The 26,857-nt window shown below is 38.1% G+C and overlaps 1 protein-coding gene and 1 pseudogene across 4 annotated transcripts in view; one reads left to right on the top strand and one right to left on the bottom strand.

Moving 5' to 3' along the window:
- SPIDR (scaffold protein involved in DNA repair) overlaps window positions 1-26,857 on the top strand; it is a 565,282-nt gene that overhangs the window by 15,113 nt on the left and 523,312 nt on the right. For 3 of the 4 annotated variants that reach the window (XM_019716799.2, XM_019716801.2, XM_074319015.1), the window contains exons 2-3: window positions 24,229-24,384; window positions 25,016-25,082. In XM_019716799.2, coding sequence (XP_019572358.2) covers window positions 24,229-24,384; window positions 25,016-25,082 — 223 coding nt within the window. Of the gene's footprint in view, window positions 1-24,228; window positions 24,385-25,015; window positions 25,083-26,857 lie in introns of those variants that run through there. The other variant, XM_074319014.1, reaches the window with a different exon arrangement.
- On the bottom strand, window positions 1,671-2,152 carry LOC109437511 (translationally-controlled tumor protein; annotated as a pseudogene).

The following is a 26,857-nucleotide window of genomic DNA, read 5'->3' as shown; positions in this document are numbered from 1 at the left end:
CTCTTATTTAAGGCTTAAAGGCTATGCTGCTGTGTTCTACCCATAAAATTGAGTTGTGGTTATTGTTCTTTAGTAAAATGTGCAGAGTTTTGGCCATAAAGGAGAAAAAGATTTGGGATCCAATTCGGCAATAACCAACTAGCATGAGAAAACCTTGCAGTTGATGCTTAGTTTTGGGTTTGGGGAAACTTAGGACACCATAAAGCCTCTTTGGATCTAGGTACAGCTCTTGTTCTGATATCAGATGCCCTAAATATTGAATTTGTGTTGGGCAAACTGCAATTTTTCCTTGGCGACTTTGTGTCCTTTAAGCGCCAAAAGCTTTAGCAAGTAATAGATGCTGTCTGCCGTGAGGAGACTTGGGAGGAAGAGCAAAGAAGTGAGTCTTTCACATATTGTAACAGGGTAGAACCCTTAGGAATCTTTGTATCATCCATATCAACCGTTAGGATTTGTGAGAAATAAGAAGGGCTCTCAGTAAAAGCCTAAGGCATTACTGTCCAGGTGAATTGTTTTCCTTCCCAATCAAAGGCAAAAAAGTATTGGTTAGCTTCCTAAACTGGAATGCTAAAGCATGCACTGCATAAATCAGTTTCAGTAAAAGAACTTACTTTCAGCTGGGATGGATGTTAATAGCATGAGAGTTAGGAACAACAGTGTCAGCGATAATAATGTTGTTTTTGCTTGGAGATCTTAAGACAAATTTACACCCTCCACACTTGGGTTTTCTCACAGGTAAAATAGGAGTATTACAGGGACTAGTGGAAGGGATAATGAGGCCTTGAGTCTTGTAACCTTCTATTAAGGGCTTTATACCTTGAAGGGCTTCTTTACTAATGGGATATTGATTAGTTTTGGGGAGGAGTTTTGAGGGCTCTCTTTGAATCTTGATAGGAGGTGCACTGTGGATTCTGCCAATATTAGTTGAAGATATTGCCCATAAAAAAGATAGTATCTGATCCAATAGGGACAAATGATCAGTGCTCCCAAGTTCAGTTATAGTGTTGGAAATGCAGCAAACAAAAGACGTTGAAGGGTGATTTAGTTATTCTGATGGGCTATTTTGATAGCTACTGTCAAATTCTAGAATTATTTCCCTCTTTTGGGAGAAAGAAATTTCAGCATGATACTTCTCTTTTTTTCTTTTTTCTTTCTTCCAATTGTATTAGTCTCTTTTTATTCTTTTGGTAATCTCTTCCAGAGTTAGCTACTTCCGTTTGTAGGTGATGAAATGTCTAAGGAATCCACTTCAGATGTTGGCTGTGAGCATGGTCTTTCCCTTCACTTCAACTCCGAATTAAGACTTTTGATCCTGTATTTTATATTCCAGCCCCAGAAGTAGTTTTCTCTGTAGAAGTTATCTGAAGACAGTCTCACGCTTTATAGTAGTGGTCTACCAGGCTGTAGCTTCTCCAGGAACTCTACACAGGATGGGTTTAAATATGTATTAAACTAAGAGGCATTCTCTCAAATGAGTTTAAATGCATTTTATTTTTAGATGACCTGCATGCTATGTTTTTCTTAAAAAACAATGCCACTGCTCCAAATAAATGAAGGTCAAGATAAATGAAGAGTTCAAGATAACATCAGTCCATCTGTCCTGGTGTGTGGATGAAAAGCAGCAGCCAGTTATGATGATGACAGGGGATGGATCCCAACCACCAACTGCGTTAACATTTTTCCATTTCTAAACCATCCTTAAGAAAAATTATATGGGGTCACAACAATCCTCACAGTAGTCCAGCAGAGCAACCATGCCATCTGGATTCATGTTTTCACCAGTAAAGAACTGGTAGTTTTTGAAGTTAGCAAGGATGTGCTTGATTTGTTCTGCATCTCCTGTCATAAATAGTTTTATTCTTTCTGGGCTCTGTTCTTCAGGTTTCCCTTTGATTGATATCATGTAATCCCTGATGCACTTCTTGTAGGCTTCTTTTGTGAAGCTGGTTTCCTGCAAATGATGGTTCATGACAGTATCAACACCAGTGACTACTGTGCTTTAGGTACTTCTGCCCTCAGGGCCTTCAGTGGAGGCATTTCCACCAATGAGCGAGTCATCAGTGTTACCCTGTGTCCTACTGACCATCTTCCCCTCCAGCTCCAGGCACAACCCGCCCTCCATCTCCCAGATCTTATAGATGTTAGAAAACATCTCATCACGGCTGATGAGGTTGTGATGGTGGCTGGAAGACGACGATGGCGGCGCTGGCCGAGCAGGAACCCGGCGCAAGCTCGATGCAGCCAGAGTGGCGCTGGGGGGAGGGGGGATAAAAGAGGGGAGAGTGGGCAGAAAAGCACATGATGCTTTTCTAATAAATGAATAGGGGCAGAGGAACTAAAGAGAAGATGCTGAGTATCTCTCAAAAAGCCCAAACCAAAAGGGATAGGTTCAGACAGTAACCTGTTGAGGTTTATTAGATATCCCCACCATTTGAACTGTGTTAGTACTCCAAGGCAGGGGCTGCTTTATAATAGTTGTGTTGAGCACCAAGATTGTGGCTTCAGTATCAATAAGGGCAGAGAGATTCATTCCCAACCTGGAGAGTAGTTTCTCTCAGCCATTTAGGAGGCTGGATTGGGAACAGCCCCTGTAGTTCCTTGGAGCCCCATCATTGGGAAGTAGGAGGACATTGGAAGAGCTGGTTGGAAGGCTGAAGGTACCTGAAATACTTAAGTTTGTGGCAGTCTCTTTTCTAATGTCCTGGGTCTTTGCAATAATAGCAGAGATGAGGAGGTTTTTGGTTTCATGTAGGGACCTTCATTTGCCCAAACCAGAGCTTTTTCCCCCCAGAGTTGAAAATTAACAGACTTAGTGATTTTTCTTTCAGGTGACTCATCTAGGGTGTGAGCAAGCTGATTTGTCAAATTGCCTAAGTCTAGAGTGGACATGGTCTCCCATTCTCTCTTGGTACTTGTAACTGCCAGAAAATGGTTTTGGTCTGGGCCGTTAATAAACATTGAGTTAAAAGCTACCTGAATAGAATCAACATCTGAAGGAAGACGAGACTTTGAGAACAATTTGAAGTTGATTATAATATTCGTGAGCAGGTTCATCAGACTTTTGTGAGCAAGTCTGAATTTTGTTCCAGTCAACAGGCTTTGGGAAGGCCCTAGGAATTACCTGATGAAGTCTCTTAGCAATTGCCTGAGCCAGATCATCATAAGTCAGTGGGTTGTACTCCTGGTTGTAATCTTAGAGACCTTTTAGGTTTTTCCCAGTCAGCAGTGTTCATTCAATGCTGAGCCTGGCCTTCACCGACAAACATATGAACTAGCTGATACAAGTTAGAGAAACCAGGTTGATATGTTTGAATGACTATCTTAAATTTCTCAGCAAATCTGTGGTGATCCTCAGCTACTTTGGGAAAATATTTGACTATGGCTAACAGTTCAGCTTTAGTCCAGAGAATGTAAGATATATGGGTTTTATTAGCCTTTCCATCCTCGGAAGGCTTAATTTTAAAGGGACAAGTTCTGATAGGTTCAGGGGAGGAGGAAGACAGCATTGGAGGAGGCAAAGGAGCCAGGGGAGAGGAGGTGAAGGTTTTAGACGGGGGAGCCTGAGACCAACAAACTGGGGGTAAGAAGCATGAAGCTTTAGGAACCATTTTGTCTTTCTTTAATTGTTTACTTCAGTTAATTTTAATATTTTATTTTGCAAAGAGGCAATTTCAGATGCTTGTTAACATTTGGAAGCCTCAAAATACTAATCAAAATAGATGTTCCATTCAGTTTTGGCAGTTTCAGAGCGATGGTTGTCCCATTTGGTTTTTAGAAAAGTAAGTTTGGGGAATTCAAAAGTTTCCCATAATGGCCATTGATATCTAAATTACTTTTAGTCAGTTTGGTCCATTTGGTTATAAATGCATGAAGAGGGACCACAGTTTCTAAATGTAAAATCGGCTGGGGTCTCTGAACTGTGGGGGTATCTTTAAAGTACTTAGACAACTGGGATCCCATTTTTCAGAGGTTGTTTTTCTTTAGAACAAAAGCCTGAACAGCCTGAGGGCCAAATACCAGCAAAGTTCCATTAGGAAAAGTTCGATTTTAAAAAATTGGACCGAAGGCTGAATGGCACAGTTCCAGCAGAACAGCTGATTCCAAAAGGAATCAGAATGAAGGCCAGCATAGTTCTGGTGGAACAGCCTGATTTCAAAAGAGTTAAGCCTCAGTGCCACATGAGTACTGGGTGGACAAAACAAGGCCTAAACCAGAAAAGGATGAAGGCTTACATTACATCCGGAATATAGCCTGGAGAGCTTCAAAATGGAAAGAGAGCAGAAGCTTGGCTCCTAGAGAAAGACTTACCCTCAAACTCCAGGATCAGCAAGGAAGCAGTGAGCTCTGTGGACTCTGTGGACTCACCAGCCGCAGAGCCTGTTGGGGTCTTCTTTGGATTGGTTTTATTTTAATGATTCCCTACGCAAATGTTAGCAGTTGTCATTATTTTTGTGTTTTAAATCCTTGGATTTAGAATGATATCAGATAGAGGTGAGGGAGGGTGCTTATAGCCAGTCTAGCATACAAAATTGTTTTCTAGCACAGGAATTTTCCATTTCAGAAAAAAATTTTTAGACTAATGGTATTCTGATATGTACACAGGGCTCATGGAAAATAGTTCTGCTTTTCTTTTTAAATGTTGAAAACAAAACACATCCTTCTATTACATTTAGAAGTTCCTGTTGTTGAGAAGAATGAAAACAAGAGGCAGTAGCAAAATGTTAGGATTCTAGCATCACAGCTTTTTAGAATAGCTGTAGGAAATTAGTCTAGGTTGTTTGAACAGTTTAGGTGTTTGAATAATACCAAAATCAGGTAATTATTTGACTGTAAGTTGAAGTATAATTTCATATTTCAGGCATTTACTACTTAGACTGTAGTCATCTTCAATTTGAAAATATATGATGGTTGTACAAAATATAGCAACCTTTTTTTTTCTGATGACAGAGAAATGAATTTATATTGATTCATGATTCAAGACCTTTTTGACTGAACATTTATATTCTGGTTACTGGTTCTTTCCTGAAACTCTTCAATGAATGGAAAAGATAATTGAGATAGTATAGACACAGACCTCCTTAAATGGAGCAGTGATTTAGGTTGCCTCTAAACCTATTTAGCATATATTGAAATTATTTATTTAGCAGTTAATAGATAAACCAGCAAGTTCTAGAAGCTGGTACTTTTAGAACATGTCACATGTAGAAAATAAGTTATAAAGAAGTCCTGGATTTTGAGGGATAGAAGACATATACATGAAAATAACATTCTGTATCGTAACAGTGGAAGTAACATTGGAAGGTAGTATGTGACTAATTTCTAAAAGAATAGTTCAAGGAGCATCACTGAGGGCTATAATAGTACAGAGGTGTTCATGAAAAAGGTAATCCTTTAGCTGAATTCTGAGGGGTCCATCGGGTTAGATTGAAGCAAGTTAAAAAGGCAGCCTGGCAGAAAACAAGATATGGGCAAAGTTGTCATGAACTTTATAGGTAGTTTTCAAAATTTCATTATATCTTCTGAAAATTCAATTTACTTATATACTCTTTCATCTCAATTTGTTCTACCCTTTATTTCCTATTTATTTACTTCTACGATCCCCATATCAGGAAGGTGGGACTTTTTAAATTGGTATTGGAGACCAAGAATTACCTGACCAACCTGGGCGAAAGATAAGAAGGCAAGTACACTAGTCATGGGCTGCAGCTCATGGAATAGTGCCTTTGAAATAAACTCTCCTTTTTCACTTAGTCTTTCATTTAATTCCCTTCTATTCCCTAAACTCTCTGAGAAGACATAGAGTTGTAATCATTAAGCTTGTTTTTCTTTTCAGATTTGAGATAATTAAAATAGGTCATTAGATTAAAACAACATTTTTATGAATTACACAGAATATGAAAATGTAAGCATCTTTATAAAATATGTCTAAAGTACATTCCCATTTACATTCACATTCTCCTGCATATTAATCAACTTTTCTTTTGCCTTCCATAATTGTGGTTTATGATACTATTATTACATAGTATTGTTATTAGTATCGATTTAATCTTGACAGTGATCTTTAGGTACATATATTTATTATCCCCATTTTACAGATACAGAAACTGGGTCTTGATAAGGTAAATAACTTGGCCAGTGTTAATGTGGCCTACCAGTACAATAGCTGTGACTTAGACCAGGTCAGCCTGACAACACAACCTGAAGATGTGGTCTGAAAGGATTTTGTGCTGCTTGTGAAATTTCTTGATGTGTTCATGCTCTTGGAGGATAATAAATCAAGATATCTGGAAGTAGGACTATTCTGAAAAATCCAGGACCTACGGGTAGCTGTTGCCAATGTACATTTCTTTGTGCGGATCAAAGCCAGCTTTCTCCAAGAAACATTCCCTCGTTCATATCTCTTTTGGATCCCATTAGCCCAATCTTGGCCTACTTCTTTCTCTACTCTAATGCATATATCTTTAGAACCCAAGGTCATCAGAGATGGAAACCATCTTTTGCTGTATACCTTTAGAGTGCTCAGTGAATCACTTCAGTTTGGGACAAACATTTGCTGAATGCTGTAGTTTAGCTCTTTCAGTAGCAGGTGATTGAAGCCTAACTTAACCTGGACAGACACAGAAGATTGATGGGTAGGCAAGGATTGATGGGTAGACAAGCAGTGCACAGCAGCTGGGCACCTGGATTACTCAGGCACCTGCCTTGTAACCTTGTAACTCATGCCTCTTCTCACTTTCTCAAGTTTCTCCATATGGTATGGTATGGGACAAGGCTGCTGGCTGCTTTGGGGTCACATTCTTGATGAAGTTGGGAAAAAGAGAATCTTTTCTAGTAGCTCCAGTTAGAAAACTGGAGAAGGTCTCTGACTAATGCAGGTTGGATCCTACGTCATCTCTGGACCAGTCGCTGTGGCCAAACTGATGTCCTGTGACTGAACTTGGCTAGTTTGGGTGCCTAAAACTGGGGGTGGGGGTGTGTTTTGTCACTAGAAAAAGAAAGGTAGAGGGGTGAGAAGGCTGGGTCTGCAGTGAAGCTATCACCATAAGCGCCTGAGTAAACACTATGGAGGGAGAAATATACATGATTTCTAGGAGTGTAAAGAGCTGTGATGGAGGTATTGTTTATCACAATAAATGGATAAAATGGAAATGAGGTATGCAGAATTTCCCTGTATGCTTATGCTTACTAATTGACTTTAGATGTCATCAGCATCTGAACTAATTTAAAATTTTGTGACAGGTGTGGTAATATTCAGGTAACTTACATATTCATTAAACAGTCATTTAATGAGTACCTAGTATGTGGGGAGTATTATGCACTTAGGGGATGAGATAAATTAATCATATGACTCCCCCTGTTCTTATTCTTGTGTAAGGTCTTATTTTAGTGGGAGATCTCTTATTCAGGAGCTCTTACGTGGTAGAAGGAATAGAATGGGAAGGAAACAGGATCGCTTTACGGAAGGAGGGGATTAAGTGAAGGCATTGAGGAATATTTCATGAAAGAGATGAGCATTTGTCTGTGGCAGAGTTGGAGAGACCAAAGGGAGTGGAGAGGTGATATCTGGCAGAGTGTCATGAGCGCAGGTGTGGTGATGGAAATATATACAGGCTGTGGCGGCAGTGGCAAGTATGGAGTGGAGCAGATGAGCTGGGGGAACACAGGGGAAGACTGAAAAGTGAGGTTGAAGGCAAGGCTAGCAGGTGTGTGAACTTTGGCTCAGGCTCCCATGTCGTCAGATTTGTGGGTCTCTGTCACCATTGCCTAAGCTTCTAGAGGGCAGGATCTTTATTACTCATCTTGTATCCCTGTGGCCTGGCAGAGTGTCTTCATGTAGCGAACACTCAATATATGTTTACTGACTGACTGAAGATGAAAACATTAGAATTCTGTCATTTATATTAAATTAGAGAATCTAATTCCTAAAGAATCTGAGCATGAATGAAAGACAGAGAAGCAAAAGGCAACCCAAATATAACCAAAGCAGTGAGTGACAGGCTTGAGAAAAGTTTATTGCCGGAGAGAAGGAAAGGGCAGTGAAAATACAAGTGGGTAGATACTTGATAGCAGAGGCTCTGAGCCTCACAGTGCTTGCTAACTAACTGACTTAGTTAAAATCTCTGTTCCTTAGACTTGAGGGCCACTCAGTCATCATCTCTCCTTAATGTATAATAGATACATTCTTGGATGGTAAAGTGTTCACATTCTTCAAGCATATGATTTGAGTCATTAGGATTTCTTCAGATATCCCCCAAAACTTTTCTTTTGCATTCAGTGAGACATCTGATTTGTCCTCCAAATGTATTAAATTATACACAAAACAATATTGAGAAATTTTTACTTCTTTCCAAGGGGAGTGGCCCAAAGCAGTATAGTGGCATGCATTTAGTTTTATAGAGAGTAAAGTTTAAAAATGAATGAACAAAATACGTAAGCATGGTATACCTAAAGAAAAGAAAAAATTGAGCAGAGCAGCAATAAGAAAGAAAAATGGTCAGTAAGGTGCTAATGTGGATAGTAAAGCAATGAAGCAGAGTTTAATTTATTTATTTTTAATTTATTTTTTAAATTTATTTTTGAAATTTATTGGGGTGACAATTGTTAGTAAAATTACATAGATTTCAGGTGTACAATTCTGTATTACATCATCTATAAATCCCATTGTGTGATGAGGGTAAGGGGGATCAAATATATGGTGATGGAAGGAGAACCGACTCTGAGTTTAATTTTTTTTGTGTTGCAACTACTTCGATTGCTTCATTCTAAATTTTGCTTCATTCAAAGTATAGTCAATCATTATTCACAGATTCTGTATTTACACATTTTCCTACTTGCTCAAATTTATTTCTAATTTCCAAATGAATACTCGTGGTGCTTTTACAGTCCTTTGCATGAATTGTAGAGCAGGAAAAAAAATCGAGTTGCCCGGCGTGCATATTTCCAGCTGAGGTTGAACAAGGTGACTGTCTGCTTGCTTATTCCTGCTCTTATTACTGTAAACAAGTGTCCTTTTCTTGGTCTATTTAGAGCCATGTTTTTCACATTTTTGTGCTTTATGTTGGTGATTACACTGTTTAAAATCGCCCCAAGCACAGTGCTGAAGTACTATCTAGTGTCCCTAAGTGTGGGACAGCTGTGATGTGCTTTAAGGAAATAGCACCTGTGTTAGATAAGCTTCGTTCAGGCATGAGTTAGAATGCTGTTGGCCATGAGTTCCAATGTTAAGGAAACCAGGGGTGCCAAAAAATGTATACACATGACTTGTATTCATCTTTTGTTATCGGTATATATTGAGTATTACAATTTTAATACAGTTTTTTCCTTTCTTAAAATGTGTATTAATTTTTTGCACCCTATGTATATATTAAATAAGGTGTCTTTAAACAGAAGCACACATAAAATTAGATTATATATTGACTAGAACCAACTGTATTTTCCTTAGGAACACTGGTTCAGTATTTGCTAGTTCATTGTTTGTAGGGAGTTTACAGAACATTAACTGCTGACAATAGTGAGGAGTAATGTAATAACAATTGATTATTTCTCTGCTTTTCTTCTTCCTGGGGTCAAGTTGGGCTTATTTATGAGGCGTGGTCTAAAAATACGGTGAATGTTTAAATAAAAAAAAAATTTAACAGTAAAAGACACATTGCCGGTAATCCCCCTCAAAATACTCTCCCTCGTTTCGAACACTGTTATCCCGTCATTCTTGCTACTTTCTGAAGCAGTTATGCAAGTCTTCTTTTGGGAGTGTCTTTAGTTGTGCTGCTGTGCCTGCCTCGATGTCCTGAATTATTTTGACTTTGGGGTAGAGCCAGAAATTGCATGGTGTTAGATCCGGTTAATAAGGTGGATGAGGACACACTGTAATGTTTTGATTTGACAGAAATTGCCATGCCAGAAGCGGTGTGGGACATGGCGTCTTTCCGTTTTGATCACAAAGTTCGATGAATGCTGCTGCCGAGTGCCATCCAAAGGAAAGGCAGGTGCGTTGAACTTTAGTAACAGTGTGTGACAAGTTTCAGCTTGTTCAGTGCTGTCAGTCCAGTGTGAGCTACAGTTGAGAGAAAGTGTGTTTTAAAGTGTGCGGTAAATTGCCCTCCATCATGACAATGCTTGATGGTCACACATCGCTTTTGGTATATGGCAATTTCTGTCAAATACAATCATTATGGTGTGTCCTCATCCACCTCATTCACTGGATCTGGCACCATGCGACTTTTGGCTCTTCCCACAAGTCAGAATGATTCAGGACATTGAGGCAGCCACAACAGTGCAACTAAAGACTCCTGAAAGAGGACTTCTAGAACTGCTTCAGAAAGTGGCAAGAGCGGTGGAATAAGTGTGTTCGAAGTGACGGAGAGTATTTTGAGGGGGATTAATAGCAATGTGTCTTTTATTGTAAAATATATTTTTTTGTTTTGTTTAAACATTCACCGTATTATTTGATCACACCTCTTAGTTATTTTGCGGGTTTCTTTCTTTTATGGGGTAACTTTTATTTTAACAAAATTTCAAAATTGCAGTAAAGTTGCAAGAATTGTATAATGAAGTTCCTTACAGTAGAACTATAAGTGGGTGGAATAGTGTGGCCCCCATGCTCTGAAATAAAACAATTCATGTTTCCCAGGAACTTCAGAATGTGATCTTATTTGGAAATAGGGTCTTTGTAGATGTAATTAGTTAAGATGAAGTCATAGTGCATTAGGGTGGGCCAATGACTGTTATCCTTACTGGAAGATGAGAGGATACACAGAGATACAGGAGAGAATGCCACATGAAGATGGGGCTAGAGATTGGAGTGATACAGCTACAAACCAAGGAATGCCAAGGGCTGCTGGGAGAAAGAGATAAGGAAAGGTTCTTTCCTAGATCCTCCAGAGGGGATACAGCTTCATTTTGTACTTGTAGCCTCCAGAACTGTGAGAATATTTACCACTGAGTTTGTGGTAATTGTTACGGCAACCTTAGGACACTAATACAACCCTTTATTTCTGTTCACCAATTTATTATTATTTGCGTCTGTCTTTGTCTCTCTTTCCCGTTTTTTTCCTCTCTCCTTCCTTCTGCATGTGTATCTTATTTTTTTCTGAACTGGTTTAGAATAATTGGGAGATAGTGTACCTTTACCCCTAAATACTTATTTCCTAGAATAAGACATTTTCTTACATAAGCATAATTACAAAATAGGAAATTAAAAATTGATACAATACTATTATTTAATCAATAGTTCATATTCAAATTTTATCAGCTGCCTAAAAATGACCTGTTTTTCCTCGTCCAAGTTCTAAGCCAGCTTTATACATGTTATTTCCTTTTCATGCCTTTGGTCTTCTGTTAATCTGGGAACAGTTACTCAGATGTTTTTTGTGTTTCTTGACCATGTCATTGTTGAGATGTGCCTGCCAATTATTTTGGCCTTGTCTGATTATTTTCTCCTGTTTAGGTTTAGGTTTAGGTTATGTGTTTTCAGTAGAAATACCAGAGTTGTCTTTTATTCTTCTCAGTGCCCCATATCAAGAGGCACTAGATGTTGGTTTACCTCAACACTGATCGTTCAATTAAGATGATGTCTGAGAGGTTTCTCCACTATAAAGTTACTATTTTGCCCTTTGAAGTTGATAAGTAATTTGTGGAGAGATGCTTTGTGACCATGTAAATATCCTCTTCATTATCAAATTTTCACCCACTAATTTGAGCACTCATTGATGATTTTCTAAATCCATCACTTGTTTGTTTATATCAATATAGACTCATGTTCTTTTTTCAGTAAGTTATAACCTTTCACTGTCTTTATTTATTTGATACTGGAATGTCCCACATTTGGCCAATGAGAAGCCCCTTTATGCAGACGCATGTGTCTTTTAGATACGTTCTCATTATTCCTTGAGCACTTTCTTACTTTCTGGTTCAAAATATTTCAGGCTCATCTTGTACTTCTCTATCCCATCTTTGGTATCACCCATTTCTTTGAAGAGCCCACGTAGGCTCATTTAATGTGTTAAAGTGGTATATAGCTATAAAGAGACCAAATGATATTTTCCACTTTCTTTACTGTTCCAGATACCGTGTTTCCCCAAAAATAAGACCTAGCTGGACCATCAGATCTAATGCGTTTTTTGGAGCAAAAATTAATATATAAGACCCGGTCTTATTTTAAATTATATTAAATTAAATTATATTTAAATAAGACCAGGTATATAATATAATACCCGGTATAGTATAAGGTAATGTAATATAATATAACATAATATAATACCGGGTCTTATATTAATATTAATTTTTGCTCCAAAAGATGCATTAGAGCTGATGGTCCGGCTGGGTCTTATTTTCGGAGAAACACGGTAGCTACTGTTCCACTGAGCTTCTTCAGAGTTCTCAGGGGAAACTGTACACTAATGGAGGGTATACACACTCTCGAGGATTGATGCTTCTTGTAGTCCTGCCCCAGTAATAGGAATTTCTACATACCGTGTTTCCCTGAAAATAAGACCTAACCGGAAAATAAGCCTTAGCATGATTTTTCAGGATGACATCCCCTGAATATAAGCCCTAATGTGTCTTTTGGAGGAAAAATTAATATAAGACCTGGTCTTATTTTCGGGAAAACATGGTAGGAGGAACATACTTAGAGCTGTTACATGTTAAAATACTCTCTATATTATGACTGAATTTGTTTTTATGAATCTGTTCCCTTCTTCCTAGTTAAGGAAGTTTTAATGGTATGTTTTAAACAATGTTTTATTTTTTTAAACTATAGTGGTATTGATGAAGGGTTTTATTAAATTTATTGGGGTGACATTGGTTTGTAAACTTATATAGGTTTCAGGCGTACATTTCTGTAATATATCATCTGTATATTGCATTGTTTGTTCACCACCCAGAGTCAGTTCTCCTTCCATCACCATGTATTTAACTCCCTTTACCTTCTTCTACCATCCCTCCTCCCCCCTTGCTTCTGGTAATCACTAAGCTCTTGTCTGTGTCTATTGAGTTTTTGTCTTTCTTTGTCTTGTTCATTTATTGCTTTCAGTTTTATATTGCACACATGAGTGAAATCATATGGTTCTTGACTTTTTCTGTTTGGCTTATTTCATTTAGTATGATAATTTCAAGATCCATTCATGATGTCGCAAATGGCAGTATTTCATCTTTTCTTATGGCTGAATAATATTCCATTGTATATGTGTACCACATCTTCTTTATCCAGTTGGCTATTGAAGGACACTTCAGTTGTTTCCATGTGTTGGCCACCATGAATTATGCTGCAGTGAGCATAGGGGTACATATATCTTTATGGATAAATGTTTTCAGATTTTTTGGGTAGTTATCCAGAAGAGGGATTGCTGGATCGTGTGGTACTTCTAGTCTTACTTTTTTGAGGAACCTTCATACTGTTTTCCATAGCGGTTCTACCAATTTACAGTCCCACCAGCAGTGTGTGAGGGTTCCTTTTTCTCCACAGCTTCTCCAATACTTTTTATTACTTCTCCTGTTGATGATAGCCATTCTAGCAGGTGTGAGGTGGTATCTCATTGTGGTTTTGATTTGTATTTTCTTAATAGCTAGTGAAGTTGAGCATTTTTTCGTATATCTGTTGGCCGTTTGTATGTCTTCTTGGGAGAAATGTTTGTTCAGGTCCTCTGCCCATTTTTCAATTGGGTTTTGTTGTTGTTGTTGTTGTTGAGTTGTATAAGTTCTTTATATATTTTGGATATTAGCCCTTATTGGAGGTGTGGTTTGCAAATATCATCTCCCATTCGGTTGGTTGCCTCTTTGTTTTGTTGATGGTTTCTTTTGCTGTGCAGAAGCTTTTTATTTTGAGATTGTCTTATTCATTTATTTTTGCTTTTACTTCCCTTGCCTTTCAGGTCAAATTAATAAAATCCTCTCTGAACCCAAGGTCCGTAAGTTTAGTACCTATGCTTTCTTCTATGAAATTTTTTTTTTTTGGTCTTATGTTTAGATCTTTGATCCATGGTGAGTTGGTGACAGATAGCAGTCTAGCGTCATTCTTATGCATGTGGCTTTCCAATTTTCCCAGCAACATTTATTGAAGAGGTTTTCTTTTCTTCATTTTATGTTTTTTTATCTCTTTTGTTGAAAATTATCTGTCTGTATACAACGTGTGATCAGAAAATATGGTGAATGTTTAAATAAAAAACTTTGTAACAGTAAAAGACACACTGCCATTAATCCCCCTCAAAATACTTCCCCTCGCTTCCAACACATTTGTCCCATTGTTCTTGCCACTTTCTGAAGCAGTTCTGGAAGTCCTTTTTCATGTCTTTAGTTGCGCTGTTGTGGCTGCTTCGATGTCCTGAATCGATTCAAAACGTTTACTTTTCATGGTCATTTTGACTTTGGGGAAGAGCCAGAAGTCACATGATGCCAGATCTGGTGAATAAGGTGGATGAGGACACACTGTAATGTTTTTATTTGAAATTGCTCTGCCAAAAGTGATGTGTGACATGGAACATTGTCATGATGGAGGTTAAACTTATCCCTTTTCTCAGGCTGTTTTCTATGCACATCATTTCTTAAATGCTCTAGTAAGCCCTTACAGTATTCCAAGTTCCCACAATGTTCCTGGGTACAAACTCAGCTCGCACAATTCCATCAAGATAAAAAAACACGAATTAACACCTCCTGGATGTTAAATCTTGATTAATGCACTTTTTTTGCACAAGGAGAAGTGGGTGATTCCATTGAGAACTGTGAACTTTAGTCACAAAATCATAACCCTAGACCCAAGTTTCATCTCCCGTGATGACATGTCTTGAAAAGCTGGGATCTGAAGTGGCACCATCGCTGAACTCCAATGAAATTGGCAAACGCTGTTCCTTTTTTTCAGCAGTCAAAATCCATGGAACAAATTTCACGCTCACTCACCTCATGTTCATATCTGTTGTTAAAATGCTTTGAACGGAACCACAAGAGATGTTCCAATCCTCAGAAATTTCCCTGATAGTGAATCACCTCTTTGATCAAATCATTTGGCTCGCTTTTTCAACATTCTCTTGATTTTGAAGGACGTCCCAATCTCCCCTCATCTTCAGTCAATTCACAACCATTACAAAATCTCTCAAACCACTTGTAAACCATCTTCATGGCACTGCAGCATCACCATAAACTAATTTTAATATTTTGTGTATTTCTTTAGCACTTTTTTGCAGTTTGAAACAAAATTTCTTGTTAATGCTTGGTGATCCATGATTTACAGCACAGTTTGAAACACACCTTGTCACAACTGTAGCTAACACCTGACTGCACCAAACAAGTTGGAACTTGTCACATACTGTTACTAAGATTCAACACGCTGCTTCCAGTATTGAATTTCCCTGCCTTTCTATTGGATGGCACTCAGCAGTGGAATTCACGGCATTTTTTTTTATCATACCTCATATATGTGTGTTTATTTCTGCGTTCTCAATTCTTTTTCATTGGTCTGTGTGTATGTTTTTCTGCCAGCACCATACTATTTTGATTATTGTCACTCTGTAGTGTAAATTGAAATCAGGGAGTTTAATACCTCCAGCCTTGTATGTTTTTCTTAGCTTTGGCTATTTGGAGTCTTTTGTGATTCCATACAAATAGGATGGTTTTTTGTTCTATTTCTTTAAAAAATGTGATTGGGATTTTGATGGGAATTGCATTAAATCTGTATATTGCTTTGGGTAATATGGCCATTTTAACTAACTATGTTGATTTTTGTAATACACAGATATGGGATATCTCTCCATTTCCTTGTGTCTTCAATTTCTTTTAAAAATGTCTTACAGTTTTCAGTGTATATGTCCTTTGTTAAGTTTATTCCTAGGTATTTTAGTCTTTCTGTTGCAATTGCAAAGGGAATTTTTTCATTTTTTTCCCCCTGAAGTTTCATTGTTAGTATATAGAAGTGTAATGGATTTTTGTATATAGATTTTGTATCCTGCAACTTTACTGTATTTGTTTATTGTTTCTAAATTGTTTTGGTGGAATCTTTAGGGTATTCTATGTAAAAAAAATCATGTCATCTGCAAAAACGTGACAATTTAACTTTCATTCCCAATTTGAATGCCTTTTTTTCTTTCTCTTGCCTGATTCCTCTGGCTAGGACTTCCAATACTATGTTGAATAACATAGTGATGGGGCATCCATGTCTTGTTCTTGATCTTAGAGAAACAGCTTTGAGTTTTTCACCATTAAATATGATATTATCTGAGTGTCATATATGGCCTTTATCATGTTGAAGTACTTCTATACCCATTTTATTGTTTTAATCACAAATGGATGTAGTATCTTATCAGATTTTTTTCATCTATTGATGTGATCATATGATTTTTATCCTTTGTTTTATGTGGTGCATCATATTGATTGATTTGTGGTATGAACTTGCACCCCTGGTATGAACTCCATTTGATCGTGATATATGATCTTTTTAATGTGTTGTATTCGATTTGCTTGTCTTGTGTTTTGTTCATGATTTTTGCATCTGTGTTTATCAGAGATACTGCTCTGTAGTTTTCTTTTTTTGTGTTATTCTTACCATGTTTTGGTATCAGGGTAATGTAAACCAGGATGGCCTCATAAGATGAGTTAGGAAGTATTGCCTCTTGTTTAACTTTCTGGAAGAGGTTGAGGAGGACAGGTATGAAATCATCTTTGAATGTTTGGTAGAATTCACCAGTGAAGTCATCTGGTCCTAGACTTTTGCTTTTGTGGTGGTTTTGGATGACTGGTGCAATTTCTTTATTGTTGACATGTCTATTTAGATTTTCCTTATTTGTGATTCAATCTAAGAAGGTTTTGTATTTCTAAGAAGTTGTCCATTTGTTCTAGATTATTGAATTTGGTGACATATAGTCCTTCATAGTATTCTTGTATGATTCTTTTTCTGTGGATATCTGTTGTAACTTCTCATCTTTCATTTCTGATTTGGTTTATTTTTTTCTTTTTTCCTTAGTGAGTCTAGCCAGGGGTTTATCAATTTTATTAATCTTTTCAAAGAACCAGCTCTTTGTTGCATTAAATTTTTCTACTGGCTTTTTTTGGTTGTTGTTGTTATTTAGTTCTCTAATTTGTATTATTTCCTTCCTCTCCTAACTTTGGGTTTCATTTGTTCTTCTTTTTCAGTTCTTTAAGATGTAATGTTAGGTTGTTTATTTGGGACTTTTCTTTTTTCTTGAGCTAGGCCTGTAATGGTATAAATTTCCCTCTTATTACTGCTTTTGCTGCGTCCCAGTGATTTTGATATGATGTATTTTCATTGTCATTTGTCTCTATGTGTCTTTTGTGCTGTCTTTTATGTTTTCTTTTACCCAGTCATTTTTTAGTAGCATGCTATTTAAGCTCCATGTAGTTGAGGTTTTTCCTGCTTTCTTTTTGCAGTTGATCTGTAATTTCATAGCATTGTGGTCGGAAAATATGCTTTGTATGGTTTCAGTCTTCTTAAATTTGCTGAGGCTAGTTTTATGTGCCAACATGTAGTCTATCTTTGAGAATATTCCATGTACACTAGAAAAGAATGTATAGTCTGATGTTCTAGGATGAATGGCTCTTAAATGTCAATTATGTCCATTTGGTGTAATGCGTAATTTAACGTGATATTTCCTTATTGGTTTTTTGTTAGGATGATGTATCCATAGCTGTAAATGGCACATTTAGGTCCCCTACTATAATTGTGTCCTGGTCAGTTTCTCCATTTAGTTCTGTTAATAGTTGCTTTATATGTTTCGATGCTCCCTGATTGGGGGCATATATAGTGATAAGTGTTATGTCTTCCTGTTGTATTGTTCTCTTTATTATTATGAAATATCCATCTTTGTCTCTTGTTACCTTTTTTATCCTGAGGTCTGTTTTGTCAAATATAAGTATGGTTATACCCACCTTGTTCTGGATGCTATTTGCTTAGAGTATTGTTTTCCACTCTTTCACTTTGAGTCTATATTTGTCCTTGTAGCTGAGATGTGTGTCTTGGAAGCAGCATGTGGCTGGGTTTTGCTTTTTGATCCAATCTGCTACTCTGTCTTTTAATTGGTGAGTTTAGTCCATTTACAGTTAGGGTGATTATTGATACATGAGGATTCCCTATAGCCGTTTTATCTTTTGTTTTCTGGTAGCTCAGTGTCTCCATTTTTCTCTGCTTTTGTGTTTCTGTCTTATTTTATTTTGGTGGTATTACAGGTTTTTTCCTTATGTTTCTTTTTTGTTGTTGTTGTTATGTGCCTCAGTTCTGGGTATTTCTTTTTTTAAGTGGTTATAATTAAGTTTATGTAAAAGAAGGTTTCATATATACAGTAGACCTTTTTCTTCAGCATGCATGTTATCTCTATTCTTCTTTGCAAATTCAGACCTTTACTTCCTCCCCTTTTATGTTTTTGTGGTTACAAACTATCCGTATTTATGCTGTGAGTTGATTTCTGAGTTACAGTAACAAAGTGTTTTCTTCTCTTTTTTTTAAATGTTTCTATCTTCTTTACCCTTTGTTATGTTTAAGTGTATAGTGCCCTATTCTGTGCCCATTTCCTGCTTCTGTCTATCTGTTAGTAATCTTACTCATACTTTTGTATCCTTTTGTCTTTTTGTTTCAGGTAGAATAACCTCCTTTAGTATTTCTTGTAATGCAGGACTTGTAGTGGAAAATTCCCTCAGCTTCTTTATATTGGAAAGGTCTTTATTCCTCCTTTATATCTAAAGGATAGCTTTGCAGGATATATTAGTTTTGGCTGGTAATTTCACTCTTCCAATAGTTTGAATATTTGATTCCACTCCCTCCTGGATTGTAGAGTTTCTACTGAAAAGTTTGATGATAATCTAATGGGCTTTCCTTTGTAGGTTACCATCTTCTTTTCCTTGGCTGCCTTGAGAATTCTTTGTTATTCATTTTTGACAGCTTCACTATAATGTGCCTTGGAGAAGCTCTGTTATGATTGAGGTAATTAGGTGTTCTATTTGCTTCTTGGATTTGAGGATCCAGTTCTTTCCATAGGTTTGGGAAGTTCTTATGAACTATTTGTTTGAATAGACTCTCTGTGCCCTTCTTCCTCTCTTCTCCATCTGGTATACCTATTGTTCTTATGTTGTTTTTTTCTGATGGAGTCAGGTAGTTTCTGTAGAGTTCTTTTATTTCTTTGAACTGTCAGGTCTCACTCTTCTTCCATGTGTGTCATTTACAAGTTTCTGTCTTCGATGTCACTGATTCTTTCCTCCATCTGGTCAGCTCTGTTTCCTAAGCTGGCTATTTCATTCTTCATTTCTTATGTTGAGTTTTTCATCTCCATAATTTCTACTTGGTTCTTTTTTAAAACTTAAGCTTCTTTGGTAAAATATTTATTTTGTTCATTGATTTTTATTTCTGAGTTCATTAAACTGCCTATCTGAGTTTTCTTGTGTCTTGTTAAGTTTTTTTAGATCTGTAATCTTGAATTCTCTGTCATTTAAGTCACATGATTCCACGTTTTTAAGTTTATTTTGTGGAGATATTTCTTTCTGAGCTGCCTTGTTACTTTTGTTATAGCAATTACTGCACTATGTTTTTTTTTTCTGGGCATCTGTGGAAGTGAATGCTTCAGCAGTTGATATGAAGAGTTTTGTTGTTTTTTTTTTTGCTTTCCAGTAGGTAGTGTTGGAGCAGTGCATTTTCTCTTTCATTGGAGTGTTTTAATTTCTTTTGAGCTCTTCCCACTTCTCGCGCAATGAGAGATTTCCTGGGGAGATGGGCGTCTCCTCTGTGACCAGGTCAGTTTGGTCTTAGGGCACCACCCCTATGGAGGATGTGGTGGGTGTTTGGGTTCAGAGCCCATGAAATCACAGTACTGCCCCTGCAGCCCAATGTAGAGCTGTGCCCCTCAACATCACTCTGGGCTTGTCCATTTGGATTAGCTCGGATAGATGGGGGCAGGGTAGACTGGGAGAGACTGCTGGTGTGTTTGTAGCTTTGTTCTCCTCCGAGTAATGGCTACTGTCAGACCATAGCTTCCTCGCCCCTATAGCTTCTGCCTTGTGACTGGAATTAGCCACAGGGTGCGTCTGCAGCTCAGGAATAGTCCAGCTCTCAGGGCTGTAGATATTCTGCTCTCCAATCAACACTGCCACTGTTCTTTGTTCCTTTCTGGGGCCTGCTGCTAACACTGCAAGAATGTAGGGGAGGAGAGCTCTGGGAGAATGTGGGGGGATGGCCAGGCTCTGTTACACTGTTTTCTGCCTGGCAGTGAGGGCTCTTAGGTTGCAGTTGTCTCACTTCTGTATTCGGTTTGCTCTGAGGTCTCTGCCCCGATCTGTGGGTTTGGCCCTATTATATGCTGATCCCTCAGGTAGAATTGCTGGGGCCACAGAGAGTGGCACCTACAGTTTGATTCCTCCCCTCTCCGGGGACCACAGTGAGCTCTGGGCTGTGTCTGTGCCTCTGTCTCTACACTTCTCTGTCTTCCCCTCCTCTGTTTGCCCTGATTCACCTACCTTCAGATAGTTAGATGCACGGATCTTTCATGTGTTTGTGTGTTGTGTAGGGAATCGGGAGTCCTATGTTGAATTATAGCTGTTCAACTTGTAACTTCAAGGGAAGAGTTCAATGCTGCCATATTTCTGACATCCCTGGGTTTTACTTTTGATTCGGTGATAAACTTGCAGTAGTTGACTTTAATTTGATTCCAAGTGTACATCTAAAATATTCCTTAAAATAAAATCCAAATTCAAAAAGTTATGAAATGGGGCCGGCTCGGTAGCTCAGGTGGTTGGAATGCCATGCTCCTAATGCCAAGGTTGCTAGTTCAATTCCCACATGGGCCAGTGAGCTGCACCCTCTACAGCTAAGATTGTGAACAACGGCTCTCCCTGGACCTGGGCTGCCGTGATCAGCCGGAGGTTGGCGTGTGCTGCCGTGTGCTTCCGCCAGCTGCTGTGTGCTGCCAGGAACAGCCAGTGGCCAGCAGCGAGAGCTGCCATGAGCTGCCGTGAGCTGCTGTGAGCGGCTGACTGGCGACCGAGTGGCTCAGCCGGGGGAGTGCAAGGCTCATAACACCAGCATGGGCCAGGGAGCTGTGTCCTACACAACTAGACTGAGAAACATCAGCTTGAACCAGAGTGGTGGGGGGAGAGGTGGAAGAAGGGAGAAAACAAAACAAAACAAAAAACCTATGAAATGAGTACGTGTCTGTTGTAGACATTTGTCAAAACAAAACAAAACAAAGAAAGCTTGGAGAAAATATGTCAGTTATCACTGTTGCTGGGTACAAACTCCATGGCTCACATTTTTTTCATTTGAGTATCTTAAATGTGTTGTTCTATGTCCTTCTGGCATAAAGCATTGTTATCAACATTTGATAATGTAATTTTTATTCACTTGTCATTTTTGTTGTTTTGTAGAAGTTCAAAGAATTTTTTAAAAAGTCTATTCCCTAAGATATATCTTGTTTTGATTACTTCTGGGTTGATATACTCACGTATGTGGTGTGCTTCAATGTATCGTTTTAATTTCAGGAAAGTGTTTTTGGAATTGTGTTTTTTAGTATTCTTTCAATCTCATTGCCTTGGTTTTCTTCTTTAGGGATTCCTATTATCTGTATGTTGGATTATGAGACTGAATGGATGACTATATTTCTCTTGAATCCTTCTACTTTTTTGTCATTGGAGGGTAAACTTTAAAATTTTTTGCTCATTGCCTCTGTTTCTCTTGAGGTAATTATTTGTGATATGTACTTGTTCTTGTGTTCCTTCTAATTTAGTCCTTTTTTTCTGAGGTAATTTTTTTAATGGATGATTTCTGCTCATGATTTTATTGACATTAGGAGTATTGACCACAAGGCTAGGATTAAAATAGTCATCCTGCTTTACCACTAACTAGCAAGTAACTTAATATAATGAAGCCTCGACAAGTTGCTAAATGTCAAGGCATCTCAGGTTTCATTCATTTTTATCCTGTTTTAGGATTACACTAAGGAAGCTGTAAAAAATGTGAGTGTTCTATTCAAATGCAAAATCATTATTATTGTAATTAACAAATATTCAAAGATAGGCACTAAGCCATTAAGCAAGTTAAATACACTCCAATATACAGATTATTAAAGTGTGTAGGGAAGTACATAGTGATTGTTCATTTTATTCTACTTTTTAGGTTTTGTCAGATCATTTCTGAGTTTTGATAATCTGAATGTCTTGCCTTGTTTTAAATATAGTAAGTCCTCACTTAACATTGTCAATATGTTTTTAAAAAGTGAAACTTTAAGCAAAATGACGTATAATGAAACCATTTTGACCATAGGCTAACAGGAGTTATATAAACAAAAGTTAAGTAGGTAGCATATTTCTGGTCACAAAAACATCACCAAACTTATAAATAATGACTGAAAGCACTTCTAATATTAAATATTGAAATAATATGAGCTATACATAACATTTAAAAAAGGTTAATAAAAAGAAGTGGGATAATTATTTTTGAACTCACTTATTTCTGTTCAGGGTGGCCAGAGTCTATTCTTGAAGCTCAGGACACCAGGCAGGAATCCACCACCCTTCCGTAGCACACCCTTCCGTTACAGGGCAAACTCACACCCACCTACACTCATCCACACTGGGGCAATTGAGACATGCCAGTCACCTCATTTGTATATCTTTGGGATGTGGGAGGATACTGGAGCATCCCAAGAAAACCCACACAGACATGGGGAGAACATGCGACAATTGCCCTGTCTAGGAATCAGTTTTTATTCTCTCATCAATATTATAACGAAATGACATTTGAACCCAATGATGTTATTCAAAGACCTATTGTAGTAGGTTACAGTTTTTTCAGTTTTATGGGCATGTCTTTTGTGTGCTTTCTTTGCGTATTAGGATGTTATCCTGTTCCTTTTTTTACCCCTAATAATAACTTTGTATGAAATTTGGCTTTCATCCCTTTCTGTTGCTTATTTTTATGTTACAGTTTTTCTGAAATTTTAGAAGGCAGAATTGAAGATAGCTTTTATAACTTGTGTTGTTTCCTTGTAGTTTGCAAAAGTATGGCCACTTATTTATTTGTTATGCACCTGTCTACCACTCCATTTGGACTTCTCTTTGTTTCGCCTCTATCAACTCTGTGTTGCAGAGCAGATTCCAATCCCTATTGTCTCTCCTCAGTGTTGGGACTTGTCTGGGAAGGTAGTCCTGGCTGACTGGTTTTTGAGTGTCCTAGACTGCCCACACTCCTTTGGTTCTTGGATGGAGCCCTTTTTCTCACCCCTTTTCAGATACTATTCTCTGATCGCCTACTCCACTTCCTACTGACCACCAGATGTCTGTGTGCTCAGGTCCTCCTTTGCTCCCTTGCTCTTCTCAGCTTCTTGCCTTTCAGATATGACACCATGAATGAGTTTGGAGGGTTGATTGTTTATCCTCACCCATTTGTATTTTGGACTTTGACTAGCTGTAAGTGTTGCCTGTGCACTTTATGTTTTGCTATCTCATTACTCTTTCTTTCTTTTTTTTTTTTTTTAAGATTTTATTGGGGAAGGGGAACGGGACTTTATTGGGGGAATAGTGTGTATTTCCAGGACTTTATTGGGGGAACAGTGTGTATTTCCAGGACTTTATTGGGGGAACAGTGTGTATTTCCAGGACTTTATTGGGGAACAGTATGTACTTCCAGGCCTTTTTTCCAAGTCAAGTTATTGTCCTTTCAATCTTAGTTGTGGAGGGTGCTGTTCAGCTTCAAGTTGTCTTTTCAATCTTAGTTGTGGAGGGTACTGTTCAGCTTCAAGTTGTCCTTTTAGTCTTAGTTGTGGAGGGTGCAGCTGCGCTCCAGGTCCAGTTGCTGTTTTCTAGTTGCAGGGGGCACAGCCCACCATCCCTTACGGGAGTCGAGGAATCGAACTGGCAACCTTGTGGTTGAGAGGATGTGCTCCAACCAACTGAGCCATCCAGGAGCTCAGTGGCAGCTCAGCTCAAGGTGCCGTGTTCAATCTTAGTTGCAGGGGGCGGAACCCACCATCCCTTGCAGGACTCGAGGAATTGAATCGGCAACCTTGTGTTTGAGAGCCCACTGGCCCATGTGGGAATCGAACTGGCAGCCTTCGGAGTTAGGAGCATGGAGCTCTAACCGCCTGAGCCACTTGGCCGGCCCTTGTTACTCTTTCTTTACGTGGGGATTCAGAGACATTAAAAACCTATGCCTTTATCATTACGTGGGTTTCCATATTGTTGTCAACTTAATGTGTTTTCAATTAAGTTGATTTCTTTTTTTTTTCCCTTTGAAAATCGTCTCTACAGAGAAAAAGAAATTGGGATATAGGATACTCATCCTTTCCAGGAGAACGTCCACGGCAGTTCAGAAGAGCAGGTCTCAGGACAGTGGGGACAGCTGCTTCTCTCTCTGAATCATGGCTCAGGTGTGAAGAAGGATTTCAGGATACTTCTGGGACTCCGGTAAAACTAGTTGTAAAATTATTTTCCCTTAGTGCTAAAGGACAAATCCTAGATTCCTGAATGTTCAGGCCACTGTAATTATAATTTTTTGGAATTTCCTTTCTTATTGTCTTTCAGGACACTGTCATTGGCACTTTGCCTTTTTTTCCTCATCCTTGAATTTCTTTAATAATTGTGGCACGCTAGTATTCACCTCTTTATGCCATGCAGAACCTTTATACTTCTTTGTTTGTAAATGAAGGATACATATTGGAGCATTCTCAGAAGAGCGTTGAGCCTTCTGTTCTTTACAAGAAGTGTATTTATAAAATGCTTATATATTCAGAATCTTTTGACAATGAGATAGTCTGGTTAATTTTTGTATATGGTAACTTTGAAATACTTACAATACAAAGGAATGCTATTATAAACTGAATGTTGGACAGCATTCTGTTTAGATTCAGGAAAATACAATTGTAAGTATAGGAGGAGAACATGCTTGGGGAATAATTATTGGTAAATATAAATAAAGGAAAACAGATGAATATATTAAGGAGGGTGTAGTTTACAGTTTTGAATATTTTACAAAATATTGTTGGTTTTTAGCCCTTGTCACATAAATTACTATGTTATTGTTATTATCTGCCTACAGTTATTAACAGCTGAAAAGAAGACTTTTACAGAAAAGGACGTTGAATTACTTGCTAGACCCAAGAAAGGTAATATTTTGTTGATTTCTTGACAGCAAATGTATAAGGCTAATATATCCTTCTATGGTTTATTTGCTTTCTTTTAAAAAGTTATTTACATAATTTGGATAGACTATACATGGTTAAAAAACATCGAAACAATGTAAAAAGGTATTTTTTGAGAAATCTCTCATCTTTATCACCATCTACTCCATTTTTCCTGCTTCCTGTTGGTAATTACTAAAGTTTTTTTTGTGTGTGTTCTCCCTGGGTTCACTGTTATCAACAGCCCAGTAGGTTGGCTCAGGCTCATAACTCCAGGGTTTTAAAGAATACATGATTTGAGAAATAAAGTTATGACCTATGATATAAGGGCTGTACTACTTCAGGCAATGAAATTCTAACCTAGGGAATTAGTTAGGGGAGGCTTTCAGTTACAAATAGTAGGAAACCATATTAGAGTGTTTGAAGAAACGAGATTGAATGTATCTCCTGAAACAAGAAGTCTAGGAACCAGGCTTGTTATAAGTTCTGTAGACTTAGTGTGGGGTGTTTTCTTGTGGTTCTAAGATGGAAGCTGAATTCTCTAGGCCCAATTCTTGGGAAGAGTGTAGGGTCTGAGGATTTTCTCTATGTGAACTTTTCCTTTGGGAAGGAATTCCCTCTCCAGGACCTCTAGTTTTGGCTAGAGCCTGTTATATAGGGTCACCTCCACTAAAGATACTTTAGTGAAATTAAGGATTCTTAAACATGTATGAGGTGTAATCAAACAATATAGTAAATGTTTAAATAAAATTTTTTTTTTACAGTGAAAGACACATTGCCATTAATCCCCCTCAAAATACTCCCCCTCAGAATACTCCCCCTTGCTTCGAACACACTTATCCCATCATTCTTGCCACTTTCTGAAGCAGTTCTGGAAGTCCTCTTTCGTGAGTGTATTTAGTTGTGTTGTCATGGCTGCCTTGATGTCCTGAATCAATTCAAAATGTTTACGTTTCATGGTCATTTTTACTTTGGGTAAGAGCCAGAAGTTGCATGATGCCAGATCTGATAAATAAGGTGAATGAGGACACACCACAACGTTTTTATTTGACAGAAATTGTCATATACCAGAAGCGATGGGTGACCATTAAGCATTGACCTGATGGAGGGTGATTTATGGCATATTTTAAAATGCACCTTCTCTCAATCATGGTTCACACCTGACTGACTGCACCGAACAAATTGAAACTTGTCACACACTGTTACTAAGGTTTGATGGTTCTACTTCCCATATTTAAGATCCCTGCCTTTCCACTGGATGGCACTGGGCAGTTGCATTCACTGTATATCTTGATCACATTGCAAAGGCTCCATGTCACACATCACTTCTGGTATGGCTATTTTTGTTAAATAAAAACATTACCGTGTGTCCTCATCCACCTTCTTCACCGGATCTGGCACCATGCAACTTCTGGCTCTCCCCCAAAGTAAAAATGACCATGAAAGGTAAACGTTTTGAATCAATTCAGGACATCAAGGCGGCCACGACAGCACAACTAAAGATACTCATGAAAGAGGACTTCCAAAACTGCTTCAGAAAGTGGCAAGAACGATGGGATGTGTGTTTGAAGCGAGGGGGTATATTTTGAGGGGAGTTAATGGCAATGTGTCTTACTGTAATGAATTTTTTTGATTTAAACATTCACCATATTGTTTGATCACACCTCATATGTTGCTGCTTAAATAAAATTGGGGTTTTATTAATAAGGAAGAAGAGGGGTTGGGTATCAGGTAGGCCACGGGCTCTGCTGCCACAGTCA

The sequence above is a fragment of the Rhinolophus sinicus genome, linkage group LG14, assembly GCF_036562045.2.
Source record: "Rhinolophus sinicus isolate RSC01 linkage group LG14, ASM3656204v1, whole genome shotgun sequence".
Taxonomy (NCBI): domain Eukaryota; kingdom Metazoa; phylum Chordata; class Mammalia; order Chiroptera; family Rhinolophidae; genus Rhinolophus; species Rhinolophus sinicus.
Note: the sequence above shows the minus strand (reverse complement) of the source record. Positions and strands in the feature narration are given on the sequence as shown.